Source organism: Pagrus pagrus, assembly GCF_965226575.1.
Source record: "Pagrus pagrus genome assembly, chromosome: 2".
NCBI classification, from domain to species: Eukaryota; Metazoa; Chordata; class Actinopteri; order Spariformes; family Sparidae; genus Pagrus; species Pagrus pagrus.
This window is the reverse complement of record NC_140186.1, coordinates 24221517-24237455: the sequence shown is the minus strand read 5'-3', so window position 1 is coordinate 24237455 and position 15939 is coordinate 24221517. Positions and strand designations below refer to the sequence as shown.

General features: G+C 40.9%; 1 protein-coding gene across 1 annotated transcript in view; it reads left to right on the top strand.

Moving 5' to 3' along the window:
* LOC311250363 (complement C3-like) overlaps positions 1–15939 on the top strand; it is a gene marked incomplete at both ends in the record, with an annotated part of 32310 nt that continues 16371 nt past the window's right edge. The window contains 16 exons of the mRNA XM_084342003.1: positions 1–68; positions 1479–1674; positions 1798–1960; positions 2175–2263; positions 2625–2713; positions 8256–8338; positions 8443–8530; positions 8706–8808; positions 9052–9172; positions 9383–9498; positions 11366–11512; positions 11762–11861; positions 11953–12041; positions 12173–12364; positions 13301–13456; positions 15313–15439. Of these exons, the coding sequence (XP_084198129.1) occupies positions 1–68; positions 1479–1674; positions 1798–1960; positions 2175–2263; positions 2625–2713; positions 8256–8338; positions 8443–8530; positions 8706–8808; positions 9052–9172; positions 9383–9498; positions 11366–11512; positions 11762–11861; positions 11953–12041; positions 12173–12364; positions 13301–13456; positions 15313–15439 (1927 nt within the window). The remainder of the gene's footprint in view (positions 69–1478; positions 1675–1797; positions 1961–2174; positions 2264–2624; positions 2714–8255; positions 8339–8442; positions 8531–8705; positions 8809–9051; positions 9173–9382; positions 9499–11365; positions 11513–11761; positions 11862–11952; positions 12042–12172; positions 12365–13300; positions 13457–15312; positions 15440–15939) is intronic.

Genomic DNA, 15939 nt, shown 5'->3' with positions numbered 1-15939 from the left:
ATGTGTGTGACCCAGCTGTGGCTGCTGGCCTTTCTGGCCTTTTTCTCTCTGACTGATGGATCTCAATTGTGAGTAGACCTGCCTCACCTTCAGAGACCCTGAATGTCTGTTCAAAAGTTCTTTAGGTTAAATGAACTAAAATGTTATTAGCCCTGTTGCATACCATTGATATTTCCTCTTGGTTGCTTTGGCACAATTGTGTTATTTCAGTACACACTTATTTTCCCACAATTGGTGCTTTTCTTGTTGTTTTCATACAGAAATCATATGTTTAATCTTCCAATGACCCAATTATTAATTACTGTATGTTAGTCTCAGTGACCAAAATAGGTTAGACTGCTTTTCTAATTAATTGTATTATATAATAATGTAAAAAGAGTCTAGTTGTTTGCAAATATAAATGTAAATTGTTGTAAGTTGCTTTGATCTGATATTGTAATAATGTCCAATAATTATCCTAAAAGATACAGCTCAGGAGCTAATTTTTCACAAAAATATTTTCACCACAGGAGGAAAATCTTAGTTTTATATACTCTGATTACCACAATTCTGTAAAATTGAGGATACAGACATGACAGAGGGCAGCAGATTTACATGTTGTTTTTAACTTCTTGAAAGTTCCTAAATTTACATGAATTTGTACACATACTTGCCAACCACGAGACCTCAGAAAAAGGGAGGATTTTGAAACCAAAGTGGGGTTGAAGGGGTCCCAAAAATGTGAGACTCATGGATTATGGTGTTTCCTGCATGCTGGTGGCATTTAAAAAAAAAAAAAAAAAAGACAAAATAACCAGGAAAATGTATCAGTGTTTTGTCAAATGATTTTAATTCTACTTTGAATTCTCAGAAAAAAAAATTGAAAACTTGCAAAATCAACGTGGCAGATTTTTCAGCCTCTTTCCTTCAAGACTTTACGTCAAAACCCTTATGGATTTGACGTTGCTGCTGCTGCAGGTGACACAAAAGACACTTTGAAATCCAATACGAGCGGCCAGAGTGTCAGGAGAGTCACATCTGTAGATATCAGATTTGAATTGCATTTCAAACCACCTGCAAATGTGATTTGAATTTGCGAAAAATTGCTTGGATATGCCAAAAAACAGATTTGGGCTTTGGGTAGTCTGAATATTGCAGATGTCTCATTCCTAACCAAGGAAAAGTTCACCCAAAAATGAAAATTCACTTAACCTCAATTTACCTTCATGCCAATGAAAAGTCAGGGGAAGTTGAAGTTTTAAGGGGGAAAATCCAAAAAAGGTTGGGAAGCACTTCTTTATCATGACACTTCATTATTTTGTGTTTGATTAAAATGCCTTTAATGCATCCAACAAGAAAGAACGTGTTCTTTCATTAAATCATTAAAGTTTTTAAACATGCTTCATGAATACATTTTCATTGGATTTGAAATCCTAAACTGCATGTGGCATCCGCTGCACAGTGACTACATCTATTCTCCATCTTTCTCTGCTCTGCAGGCAGGTGATGTCTGCCCCCAACTTGTTGCGGGTAGGAACAGCAGAAAACATCTTTGTGGAGTGTCAAGATTGCACAGGAGCAGACATTAGGGTCGAAGTCATTGTGATGAACCATCCAACCAAAACCAAAAGGCTGGTATCCACAAGTGTAACCCTCACCAGTGGAAACAGCTTCCAGGAGCTCGCACAAATAACGGTAAATGAAATGTTACTGTATTTTTTTTCACTGTAAGCTGGCCTAATTTTCCACTGTATCATGACCACAAACGAACAATCTCTGCTCCTCATGCTCTGCTTTCTTCTCTGCGTGGTGTTTCAGATCCCTGCTGGTGACTTCAGTAAAGATCCCAACATCAAGCAGTATGTGTACCTGCAAGCTCAATTCCCTGACCGACTGTTGGAGAAAGTCGTCTTAGCGTCCTTCCAGTCCGGGTACATCTTCATCCAGACTGATAAGACCCTCTACACCCCCGAAAGCACAGGTGAGTTCAATGTCTCTACATTAGTAAGCAAAGATATTACAATAGAAAATATATATCATAATATTTATTTTTTCAAATGAAACAATAAAACACATTATAAAATAAAGTAAGATGAACTGTTATTTTGACACAAGTATAATGAAGTGAAGTCAGAAAGTTGTTAAACAGTCACATGACTCACCAACAAAATGAACTTTTTCTCTCTCTCTGTCAGTTCTTTACAGGATGTTTGCAGTGACACCCCTCATGAAGCCTGTAGATGAGGAAACCAACACGGATGCTTCTATTGCCATTGAGATTGTGGTATTGTGTTTTATCTTTAATAAGCACAGAATTGATAAGCAAAACACCTCTGAATGAGATGACATCACAGTGCTTAATAGTGGGTCACTTACCTACAAATTGCCAGAAAAAATAGAAACACATCTGGCACACCTTGTGTCATTGTTAGCTTTGGTGTGTATATTCAGTAACACCTGTCCTCCCACTCACTATAATAATAAATGCATGCCTCCTTCTAGTGGTTGTGTTGCACATTTAACACAGCCGATGTCGAGACACTGACTAGGCTCACGGATTGCAGACAAAATAAAAGCATTGCTTTGCTAAATTAATTTGTAAGCTGGTACAGGTCACTGTTTTATACAATATCATTTCTTTCAAGACCCCTGAAGGCATCATTTTACCACTTGATCAAGTCTCTTCGAATTCGGGGATCCACTCAGGAGATTATAAACTTGGTGAAATTGTCAGGTGAGTAGCCTCCTGTATCTTACTTAATTGAATTGGCCTTTTAACACAAATAACCGGTGAATTCAATTCAAACTAGAGATCATCTTGTGATGGGATCTCAACAGCTGCGACCCCTGTCAACATGTTCTGACCCATGAGTACTCATTAGTGATTACTACATTATAACATGAGTACTCAGTACTCATGAGTCGGTCCACACCTGTATTGACGAGACGTACTCACACCGTGTAGTTCAGCATCAAAGTTTACTGGCAACTGCACTTCCTTGTTACATACACTTCAGCGAAGCAACTGGTGCCAACTAGTGGTAACGTTGATCATTGCATCTCAATACATCTCACTTTTTTTTTTTTTTAAGTATTCTTGTACCACTTAAACTTAAATCATTTATTCAGTAAATGAATCAATATCTTGTTAACGTGCTTTCACAGCTTAAGTGAAATATTTTCAGAATTAAATTCAAATTCACATTTTACTAGCATTTACCACTTTATCTTAACTCAGTTTCCTCTTTGGCACTTTAACTGTTTTGAACTTAACACCCTTAACATGTGTGTTTTCTTTTCCTCTCATCATTTCCATTTTTTTTTTCATATCTCTGCAATCAGTCTCAGCTTTGGTGTGTCTTTGTCTGTCTCAGAACAGGATTGGTCTGAGATGACTGACATGTCATTTGTGTCATTGTCCATGAGTTCTTTCTGAGGCACTTTGAGCAGATGCCTTCTGTTCCACCTCATTGGTGTCCCATACTCCGTGATGACTTCATATGATCTAGGCGTTGTCTCCTTGACCACCTTAATTAGTGGTCCCCATTGTCCAATCGCATCTCACCCTCACAATGTCCTCCTGTGAGAGTGGGCCCAGAGCCTTGGTTGCTCTGTTGTACAGTCCAATCTGTCTCACGTTTGGACTTGTTTTCACATACTTTTCCTTCCTGTATGTGGCTGCTGGAAGCCTGGTCCTGAGCTTTCTTCTCATGAGCATTTCTGCTGGCAAAAGTCCATTCTCCAGTGGTGATGCTCTGTAGTTCAGGATAGCAAGGTATGGATCCTCTGCATTTTCTGCAGCTTTTTTCAGAATACGTTTCACTATTTGTACTCCCTTCTCCGCTAAACCATTGGATTGTGGGTAGTGGGGACTCGAAGTCACATGTTCAAAACCATACATTTCTGCAAAGTTCTAGAAGCATTGGCTCGAGAATTGTGGTCCATTGTCACGTCCATTGTTTTTTATGTATTTTATGTATTCTATGTCCGTTTTTGTGCTGCAACTTCTCCCTATCTCCGAGACAAATTTCTCCCTGGTGGAGACCAATAAAGTAACCTTAACCTTAACCTTAACTTAACCTAACTCGTATCACTCAAACACGTGACTTCTGGGTAGTTGGAATGATAATCTATGACTAACACGTAGTCCTTTTCTTTCAGATGAAAAAGATCCATCCCAACCTTTCTCCACGTTTCCTAGGCTTGTCATGTGGCCTCATCGGCTCCTTGGGCTGCTGATATCTGTGGCGCTGGCAAGTGACACAGCGCTGGATGTAGGTCTCAATATCTTTGTTCATGTACGGCCAGTATAATACTTCTCGTGCACATCTCTTGCATTTTTCTATTCCTAGATGTCCTTCGTACACTAATCTGACCATTTGCTTCCAATGAGTTAGGAGTAACAATCGTGGTGCCTTTTAGAAGAACACCGTCTAACACTGACAGTTCCCCTTTAAAGTGTTGGTATGGCTTAGCCAGTTTAACCTGGCCTGGTAGGTTTATCTGTTCCATGACTCGTCTAAGTCTGACATGTGTGCTCTGACAGAGTCTACATGGATTTGCACGATTGCTTCAGTTGTGCTCTTTAAATCCTGCAGGCTGGCCCTGCTCAATGCATCTGCCACCACTAGGTGTTTTCCTGGCCTAAACTCAAAGTCCACATCATATTTCAAGCCTCAGCATTAGGCGTTGAATGCGTGGTGGTGCATCACCCAGTGGCTTCTGTGAAATTGCTATTAGCGGCTTATGGTCAGTTTCCAGTGTTACTGTTCTTCCATAAACATATTCATGGAACTTTTCACAGCCATAAACAGCCCCTAATGTCTCTTTTTTTTCTCAATTTGTGCGTAATTTCTTTCTGCACTGGTCATAGTGCGAGATGCATACGCGACAGGATCCTACTCTGTGTCATGCTTTTGAAGAAGCACAGCTCCTAGTCCGGCTTTGGATGCATCAGTGGACTCCTTTAATGGTTTGTCCTGATCGTAGAATTTCAAGACGGGCTCTCTCGCGTCCACTTCCGCAGCTTCACCCTCGTTGCTGAATGTCTTTATCTGCGCCTTTGCGCTCTCTGAAGCTTGGCAGATTTTAATAGCTTTTTCAAGCGTGAGATCAGTCTCTTTCAATAAGTGCATTCTCACCTTATTGTCCAGTACACCGATAACTATCTGGTCACGTATCATTGAATCACATAACGTGCCGAAGTTGCATGACTGACTTTTCACCCGTAGGTCTGTGACGTACTTTTCTATCGGCTTGGACTCTTTCTGAACACGGTTCCTGAAAACATATCTCTCATGTGTCTCATTCTTTCTAGGCGTGCAGTACTCCTCGAATTTTGCCATGACCACATCGAACTTCTCACTTGGTCGCCTGTGAAGACAAACGTGTTGTACACGTCCAGTGCGCTGCGGCCTGCTACTGTTAGCAACAATGCTATCTTCCCCGCTTGTCGTCGCCCTCCAGTCGGATGGCAGCACAGAGTTCAAAACTCTGTTTGAATACTTTCCAATTTTCGTTGACGTTTCCGGTCAACTTCAGCTCCTCTGGTTGACGTATAAAGTTCATTGTTCAGTTGAGATATTTCTCCTGGTACCATGTATTGACGAGACATACTCACACCGTGTAGTTCAGCATCAAAGTTTACTGGCAACTGCACTTCCTTGTTACATACACTTCAGCTAAGCAACTGGTGCCAACTAGTGGTAACGTTGATCATTGCATCTCAATACAACACCAATCTTCAAACTCAGCCTCAGCGCCCCCTACTTCAAAAAGATCAACGACCTGCTCAGCCAACACCCATTTTTAACCCTGCACTCATATTGACTGGATTTTTCATCACACTTTTGAGGTGTCATGACACTATTTCGCTGAGAAAAATCTGTCCACAGAAAGACAGACATGTGAACACCTGGCAAAATACAATAGCTTCTGTGACAGTCCCGGTGACAATAGGTGTCACCAGGACTGCATTATACCATGATCACACACACACACACACACACACACACACACACACAGACAAACAATCTGAAAACATTACTGGCTGGTAATAATACCTTGAGGGCCGGATCTACTAAAGGTTTGCGTGTATTAAAACGTGTGCAAACTCCTTGCACACGCAAAAAATTGTACAAACTGATTTACTAACAGTGCGCAAAAAGGGTTGCGTCTGTCAAAGGTGCAAAATAGCGCGTCTGCATCCAGTTAGTACGTTTGCAGCAATGAATATGCAACACGGGGCGTTTACACGCAGTTGTGCGTGTTCTGGGTGGAGAAAATGTAAATATATTAATTTAGCACACGCAAAGTGATTTATCAAACCTGAAAGCAATTTTGCCAATAGAAACTGCGTCTATATTTAACACGTCTCAAAGGGAGGTGCAAACGGTTTGTATGCGTAATTGCGCACACATGGCCGCAGTTATTGTTGCAAGAAGGAGACGCCGAAACAATGGAAGCCTGTTGTATTTGCAGACCTTTTATTATACGCCAATTTTTCCTTTGTTCTTCTTCTGATGTCTTAGTATCTCCTTCTCACTTCATCCACTGTTCGCCTGTTTTTTCCAACAGCATTAACTTTTTCACCAATTTTCTCCCACACGGCGTTCCTTTGCGCGACTGTCAGATTCTTTTGCTGCAGCTCATTGAAATGTTTATTTGCTTCCTCTACCAATACTTCTAATTCCAAAGGGTCGAATTTCACTTTGCGCTTTCGCTCTCTCAAACTCGGTGAGGTTGAGAGTTGCTAAATCTCAGAAGAATTGTAGACTCAGCATGATGAATCAGATCTCTTTAATACATGCAGCATGGAGAGAAGACCCAAAGTGTTCTCTCCCGTCTTCCAAATGTTTCTGACTTAAATACAAAACAGAGTGGGGGGTTACAACATTTCTTCCCAGAACAATGACCCCTTGATGTTTGGTGGATCGTCTCTTTCCCAGGACAGTGACCCTTTTGCTACTTCATTAGAATGTAAATGTCGTCTACCATCTATCTTCCTGTAACACCTCAGACGAGAGGCAATTGTCTCTCGTCTGACTCTATGACACTTACAGCAAAAGCGGTTTCTCCCCTTCTGCTCTCACATCCTGATATGGTGTTTACAGTATATTTCTTACTGAATGGAAAACTATTTAATTTCTCACACTCGCCATGCTGAAAACCATGAAACACGCTAAACCCTCATTTAAATAGGCGTGTCTCCAACACGTTTGCACCTGTTGTCATTATTGCAATCACACACAGATTAGTACAAGCAATTTGGAATCTTAGTAGTAAATCATGCAAAGTAAACTCTTTAAAGTAAATAACATGTTTATGTTGCGGTTTGTACAATTATTTTCCATGCTATGTGTCAATCTGCCAAGGTGCAAGGTAGCTGTGTAGGGAATTTCATTAATTTGGCAAAGTCCCAATAAGAAAGTGGACGGGATTTGATGAGCAGTGGCAGGGCTCTGAAAAGCGCACCGATTGAATGGACTGATGCTTTTTCTTCTAAAAGTTGGTGGGACATGTCCGACTGTAGTATAACTATTACTCCAAGGCATAAAGAGAACCCTGTGCAGTGCCACGCACATTTCAGTAAACTGAAGTTTACAATCCTTACACTGTCTTGCTTGTTTAGCTGAGATAATATAAGACAATTCATAGTTGGAATGAAATGCCAAATCATAAGCACAGCTAGCTCGCTATTTAGCCAACACTGGAAATAAAAGGGAGCGCTATTAGCTCGCTAGCATTGGTGAAGACAAATGTTTGTTGGTTACACTGTAACTTAATAGGGCCAAACTTACAAACTAGATAACGTGAGCGTTCTACCATAAACACACAATCTAATTCAGAAATTTGAAGAAATAAAATAAAGTGTATAAGCTAGATAGCTACTTAATTAATCTAGAATGTCTCTGTTTAGATATAAACTTTAATTCCAAGTTGACAGACAGACATGTTAAAATAAATGCATCTATGGACTGAAATGATCAGACTTAAAAGACTAACAATAAAAGTACAACCAGTCTATCTATTGTACAGTTTTCTGGCCAACCTGACAACATTAACCCCTTCTTCTAGACCTTACTGTTTCTGTGTTGCTGCTTTCTGTGGGACAGTATAAACAACAAGTGCTTTCAAGCTCATTCGAGTAAGATTTAAATAACTTCATGAAATCTGAAGTCTGATTCACGTGTCACCGTCAGTCTCAAAATGTTATGAATATTTGAATGACTCACTTGATTACTGGAATATGTGTTGTTGTGTGTTGTTGCGTTTAGTCCCGGACTGTGGAAGGTTGTGGCCAAGTTCCACAGCAACCCACAGCAGAACTACTCTGCAGAGTTCGAAGTCAAAGAATATGGTAAGTCCCTCATTACCTGCACTGTTTTTGTAAAACCTATTCCTTCTATATTCACATACTTTTGACTTTATTGGACATTCAATAAAACGTTTTCACATTTTCAGTGTTTCCCAGTTTTGAGGTGAAGCTGACGCCTGTGAGCCCCTTCTTCTACGTGGACAGTCCAGAGCTCACCGTTAACATCAGAGCTAGGTATGTGAAGGTTTTTGTTTTGTGGCTCAAGAGATCAGGTTCGACTGGTAGATTGACTGGAGGAGAAAATAGAGGATGATGTTCAGAGGTTGTGTTGTGGCTTTTTTAGTCTGTTGTGTTTTTGATTGTCCTGTTTTACTTCTTTGTAGGCTCAAAAATGTCCTTGTGGTTTTAGGTATCTATTTGGTGAAGAGGTGGATGGGACGGCGTACGTGGTATTTGGGGTTATTCAAGAGGGTGCCAAAAAGAGCTTTCCAGGTTCTCTTCAGAGAGTGCAGGTGTGTCTGTCAGTCTGCTCCTTGATTGGTCAACATGTTTGACTTTTCTGTTTCGTGTTGTTTCCTGTAAAAAAAACTAAAATGATGACGAGAACAAACCTCAAACTCTGTCACTGGTGTGACCTCATCAATGCTAAATAATCTATCAGACTGTTTTCAAAGTGTCTGCAGTTACAGTATTTAAGCTTATTGTTAGATTCACATCTAGGAATACATTAATGACTGTTACATTCATTCTATTAGATTGCGAGAGGTATTGGAGTAGTCTCGCTGAGGAGAGAGCACATCACACAGACCTTCCAAAGCATCAACCACCTGGTGGGGAGCTCCATATTTGTAGCTGTCAGTGTGCTGACAGAGAGCGGTAAGAAAGAGACACTGTTTGTGTTTGTATTTAGCTACGACTAATGACAAAGTCCATTTATTGTTTTACTGCTTCTAATTTGATGATTCAAGGTCTTGGGAGGGGAACATATGAAATCATTTGTTTTGTTTGTGCTTTTTATCTGTAATGTTGCACAAAAGAACTTTTACAGGCTTTTTAAAAACATGATTGTGATTTTTATCACAACAGGTGGTGAAATGGTGGAGGCAGAGTTAAGAGGTATCCAGATTGTCACGTCACCGTACACCATCCACTTCAAGAAAACGCCCAAATACTTCAAACCAGGAATGGTCTTCGATGTAGTGGTAAAGTACTTGACTGAATTTATATTTATGTACAATGACAACAAGGTTAGAAAACAAAGTTGTCTGTATCCTCAATTGCTATTTGAAAAACCGATTACTGACTATTATCTTAGTCATTACATCATTGCTGCCCAGCTACTGCAGTTTGCAGGTGATTACAACATTTCCATGGTAGTATTAGATTGCTCTTAAAGTTTGCAAGAAGTCAAAATCTGTAGGTGTTTTTATCACAGATGTCTTTCTCAGTATCTCACCTATAGTATCCAGCAGTAACAGGCCCAACAGTGGGAAAAAAAGCTGTTTGTAGGTATTTAAATGGTAAATGGAAGTTTGCAACTTCCTAAAAGATCATTAAAATTGTTGATGATTGATCCTGCACTGGGAGGCGTGCAATATTTTTTTATCTGACAGATTACTATACAAAAACACAACTTTATAACTTTATTCAGTGGTTTGGGTGAAACTGGGTCATTTTATGGACAAAACACTTTCTGGTTTTCCCCCTGCTGCCCCAAAGCTGCCCTGCCTTGAGCAATCAGAATCAGAATCAGAATCAGAATACTTTATTAATCCCCAGGGGGAAATTGTTTTTGTTACAGATGCTCCGTGCAAAGTAGAAATAGAAATATAGCCAGAATGGAAACAAGAGATACAGATATATATATATAACATAGTAAAGTAGACAATAAAATAAAGTAATAAAATAAGATAAATAAAATAAAAAATAAAATAAAATAAAATAGACAATCTTAACTGTTCAATGACCACTCCAAGTATTTACAAATACACAGTGCAAACAAATATATATATGGTATGGCAGATGTACATATATATACATATATAAATATATATAGCCATTTGAGTCCAAACATCAGAGGGAGGAGTTGTAAAGTTTAATGGCCACAGGTAGGAATGACTTCCTGTGGCGCTCACTGGTGCATTTTGGAGCAATTAGTCTCTCGCTGAAGGTGCTCCTCTGTTTGACCAGAGCGTTGTGGAGAGGGTGAAAGTCATACTGCAGTATCGCCCGCAACTTCGACAGCGTCCTCCTGTCAGACACTGCTGTCAAAGTGTCCAGCTCCACCCCCACAACGTCACTGGCCTTCCAGATCAGCTTGTTGAGTCTGTTGGCGTCTGCTACTCTCAGTCTGCTGCCCCAGCACACAACAGCAAACAGAATAGCACTGGCCACCACAGACTCATAAAACATCCTCAGCATAGTCCAGCAGATGTTAAAGGAGCGGAGCCTCCTCAGAAAATAGAGGCGGCTCTGTCCCTTCTTGTAGAGGACTTCAGTGTTCTTAGTCCAGTCCAGTTTATTGTCGATGAACACCCCCAGATATTTGTAGTGTTCAACGATGTCCACGTTATGCCGCGGGATGGAAACTGGGGTCACTGGTGTCCTGGTTCTCCTCAGATCCACCACCAGCTCTTTGGTCTTTGTTGTGTTGAGCTGCAGGTGGTTCAGCTCACACCCTGTGACAAAGTTATCCACCACTATCCAACACTGGACAGATAGCATCACTTGCTGCTGAAGTAACTGCTAACAAACGTACTGAGTACTGAGGTGATTTATGGAGTTTCCTGGGAGACAGACATCATCTTTTTGTTGCTTAAGTAAGTGCTAACTACTGCTAAATGTAGTTACCTGCTGTTGGCTTGGTAAGTGATCCTTGCTGACTCAGCCCCGGGTTGCCAGGATCCAAACCTGGCAAGAAAACCACCTCGGTGCTATATTCACTTTGTCATACTGGTGCCCATCTGGGAGACTGCATCGTTCTGTCCCAGTTCGGTCATGTTTACTGGGAACTGTCAGCTTTAATTAGATGTTTTCTGATTGTTCAGCTATTTGTGTCTCTGATGGCAGGTTGAAGTTGTGAATCCAGATGAAACTCCTGCACAAGGTGTTGCAGTGGTGGTTGATCCGGGCCAGGAGATGGGCGTCACTGACGCCAGTGGCATGATGAGGGTTACCATCAATACAGAGCCAAGGACTGACAGACTGATGATCACTGTAAGTCTGAATTTTTGATAAAAGCTCACGCAAAAGTAAAACATAAAAAGAATGGGATACATCTGATGGAGTGAGTTGAATTGTATTGTATGTTTTGTGAAGATTTCTGTTCTCATTAACTAACGTGGCATATTTAAGTTTATCTTTTTTGTGTTTGCAAATTTGCCCTAAAAGTAATTTTGAATTGTAAATCCTTTATAAATTTATATACCTTGTGCGTATGATTTACTGTGTGCATTTATTTGTCAGGCAAAGACCAATGATCCTCGTATTACACGTGAGAGGCAAGCATCGGCCACCATGACAGCCCTCCCATATACCACTAAAAGCAACAATTACATCCACATAGGTGAGGAACATCCTGAAATCATTTCAGATGGTAAAGTCAGTCACCATGCATAAGAAGGTCTGGAATAAATTTAGTTACATTTTCATTTCAGGTGTGGATGCAGCTGAAGTCAGATTAGGACATATCCTGAAGGTCAACTTCATGCTTAACAGGCCACCACAAACTGACATCACATACCTGGTGAGAGATGTTTTGCACCTGTGCATTTGTACATTTGTGCACATGATTGAGTGTTTGTGTTGCTTTCACCAGTCTGTGTTGTATTTACACTCATATTTGATAAGTGCTGGTGTGTAAATCTTTGTCCCCAGATCCTGAGCAGAGGTCAACTGGTGAAATATTCTCGCTATAAAACAAGAGGCCAAGTAGTGGTTTCCAGGACAGTTCTAATTACCAAAGAAATGCTGCCATCGTTCCGCATCATAGCCTACTACCATACAGATGACAATGAAGTGGTGTCAGACTCTGTTTGGGTGGATGTCAAGGACTCCTGCATGGGCTCGGTGAGACACACAATACTGATGGTGCAGAGTTGAACTAATTAAGTGGGACACCCAAGTAGGGGTGGCTCGATACGATACTCAGGATCGGTATCGGTCCAATATTGGTCAAAATTTCAGGATCGACCATCGAAAAAAACAACTATAGCCCGTCCGATCCGATACCTAAGCCCAAATGCTCAACTTCACTTTCCGCGACATGCCGTAAGACACTATCAACCTCAGCAACAGCAGTTGCGCGACATGCGACGTGCTGTTGCGCAGCGTGCCGTAAACTGAGATGCAGCCGCTGCAGCATGTGTAAACAGAAAGTCGTGAGTGACAGCCTAGCGATTTTATCATGTCAGCTGTGTGGAATTACTTTGCGCACAAGCAGGGTCTCCCCCAGTGTAGGGTTAGATGTGAAAATGACCCAGCATTTCATTTCATTTCATTCCAGTTATGGAATCACTCCTTCTAAATTCTACTACTCCATTAATGAATCTGTTACCTATAGGGCCCTGCCATCAGTCAATGGTCAGGGTCAGGCCCCTCACACAAAAAAACACGCTTGGGCACCGGTGAGCCACTGGTGGGCCACCCTACCACCGGGCTTAACAGGCTTAAGTTTTCTGGGGGAAACCCTGGATTTTATTTCTTCCTTTAGGGGAGCAGAATATTTGTTGCACAGTTTGAACATGGTGTTTTTAGATGTCCATATTAAGCAAAGTACGTCTATACAAATTATATGTATTATTAACATGAACAGGAGAAAAGATGGTATTGGATTGATATCGGTATCTGCAGATACTCTAAGTTGCAATATCGGTATCGGTATTGAAAAAGTTGTATCGAGCCATCCCTACACCCAAGCACAAATTGATAAAACTGAAGGTGCATATAATTAATTTAATGTAACTGCTTGATTGAATGCAAATCGGCTCTTCCTCCCTTATGTAGTTGAAGCTGGAATCATCCAGACCTGCTCCATCATATGAACCTCGCAGGTTATTTCGTCTGAGGATCACAGGAGACCCAGCGGCCACAGTGGGACTGGTGGCAGTTGATAAAGGCGTCTATGTCCTCAACAACGAGCACCGCCTCACTCAGAAAAAGGCAATTTCCTTTTTTTTTTATTTTTGAAAGAATGTTAATTTAAGCCTTCAGTGTTATTGAGACTGATGTGACAGTGTGGTTTGAGTCTGACAGCTCCATGGAGCCTTTCTGTGTAGAGCTAGCATGCTCTCCCTTTGTGTTAGTTTTCCTCCAGGTTGTTACCTGTAGCAAAAATAGTGAGTACCCAAATACAAGACACTCAGGACAGGGCAATGAATGGGGAGTACTCTTTATTAAAATTAATGTTATGTTGGGTCTTTCTTTCTGGACCCAAATGCAGAGGCAGTAATCAAGGTGCAAAGGAATTTATTCGAGTTTAGAGGGTTCGTGGAGGGGGACGTAGTGGACGAGCTTGGCTGGCCGGGTGGCTGGTAGGCAGGCAGGCAGGTATGCAGAGTCATCTGGGAGCTGCACAGGTGGAACTCTGGAAGCCGGAGTGGAGAGGCGCTGGAGTTTTCTGCACACAAGGTAGAAACACACAATCACATGACACGGAGCTCAAAGAGAAAAAGCACAAAGAGATCCATGGAACGTATAACATCAACTCTTAGGAAAATACAAAGCTAACACAATGGTTAGAGGCACTCGATATTAGTCACCGTAACTGGCGGAACAATCTTGCAGACAATCTAGTAGAATGATTTGCAAGTGCGCCTCTCCGCTACTGCCGACACTGCTGCCACACCCACAGGTACAGACACACAGTTAAACAGGAGCAGGTGAGGAAAAAGGGAGGGGGGAAGACGTACAGGGGGAAAGCACAAAAACACAGCAACAACCCCGACTGCCACAGTCGGACCGTGACAATGAAGCTGCAAACCAAAAGTCCAAATCAAAGTTTGGACTTAGGATACAGTCAAAATCCAAAATAGAAAGTCCAAACACAAAAAAAACCAGCAACAAAAGGCAAGAAGAATACAAAAACTTAATAAAGTACAAACCAAACTGTACTGATGTCAGTAAAATAGAACAGAAGAAATGCAAACAGTGCGAGAGAAACACAGGCTTAATTAGACAGGGCTAAGTAACAAACAAAACACAGGTGAACAGGAAAAAAGGCTGGAAAAGGACAAAGGGAGGAAGTGTAAAGCAGAACATAACACATGAGGAGAGACCTACAAAATAAACAGGAAATAATTCCACTGGAATCTCAAACCATGACACAGGTATTCTGGTTTCCTCCACACTTCAAAGACAGGCAGGTTTTGTTTATTGATACTCCAAAATGTATAGTGGAAATAGTTTCCTGTCTGTATGAGTTTGTCCTGTGATAGAAAGCTGACCTGTCCGGGGTGTATCCCGCCGTCGTCTCTATTAGAGCTCTGATAGGCTCCGGCCCGCTGTACGCAGCAGATATAGATAATTGATATGTTTAAAAATTGAAAATCACAGACTTTGGTGACAATAATTAATCAAGACCCAACAGGTATCGACCAATATTTTATAATGGTAACGGAATAAAATCTGCAAAAAAGAATCATGTCTCGCAAGTTATGTTGTATCTAAAGATCTAAGCAACAAGATGCTCTTGAAAAAAGATAAATGAATGAAAAGCCCTTTCATTCCAGGAATGTTCAGCAATGTCTGATGTTCAGTGTTATTGACATTGAAATTTAAATAAGGTTGTAAAAAAAATTATTAACCGAGATTTCTCGATGTAAAACCTGACTCTGCACCGAATATGATATTGGTGGTACTCTCTGCATTAACGTTGACTCAAATGTATCCATGTTGGTTTGTTTCCATTTGTGGCAAAAGTTGTCACTTCCATCTCTACTGTTCTGCTATTTTCCTTGTGTAACTAAGCCCCGTCTGGTTGTGTTTCTGTGTGAATGACTTCCTCTTGTTCCTTTCAGGTGTGGGACATTGTAGAGAAGTCTGACACAGGCTGCACACCAGGTGGAGGGAGGGACAGCATGAGTGTGTTCTATGATGCCGGGCTGTTGTTTGAGTCCACTGCCTCTGGGACTCCCTACAGACAAGGTGACACTACACTACACACTACTGAATGTGCTTTAGTCACCGGCCATATTTACGTATTTTCATTATTTTACAGTTACAACATTTTGGGACTAAATAATAATAAATAAATAAAAAAGTTTAAAGACATCACACTGACACTGATCATGTGCACATTTGTCCGAAGGAACTGTACTTTAAAAATATACTGCCTCTTGGATCTTTATTGGGTCAGACCAACAGTTTGAGTGTGAATGTCAGAAAATAAATGTTTCAAGTCTGCTTGTAAAGAGGATGCACTTGCAGCATATCTCAGGTCACCAAGCAGCACCGTAGTGAAATGGACCTTGACCAGGTTTACTGTGATTTTAAATCAAGTCACATTCAAGACACATGCGTAATAAGGGAGGGATCTGATTGCGCTGTAGGTAGGAAGGCATGTCATAAAAATATTTATTAAAATGAAATAGAAGCTTAAATATTTAGGAGCCGTACCACTGAGTTTGAAGTTTAACGTAGATATA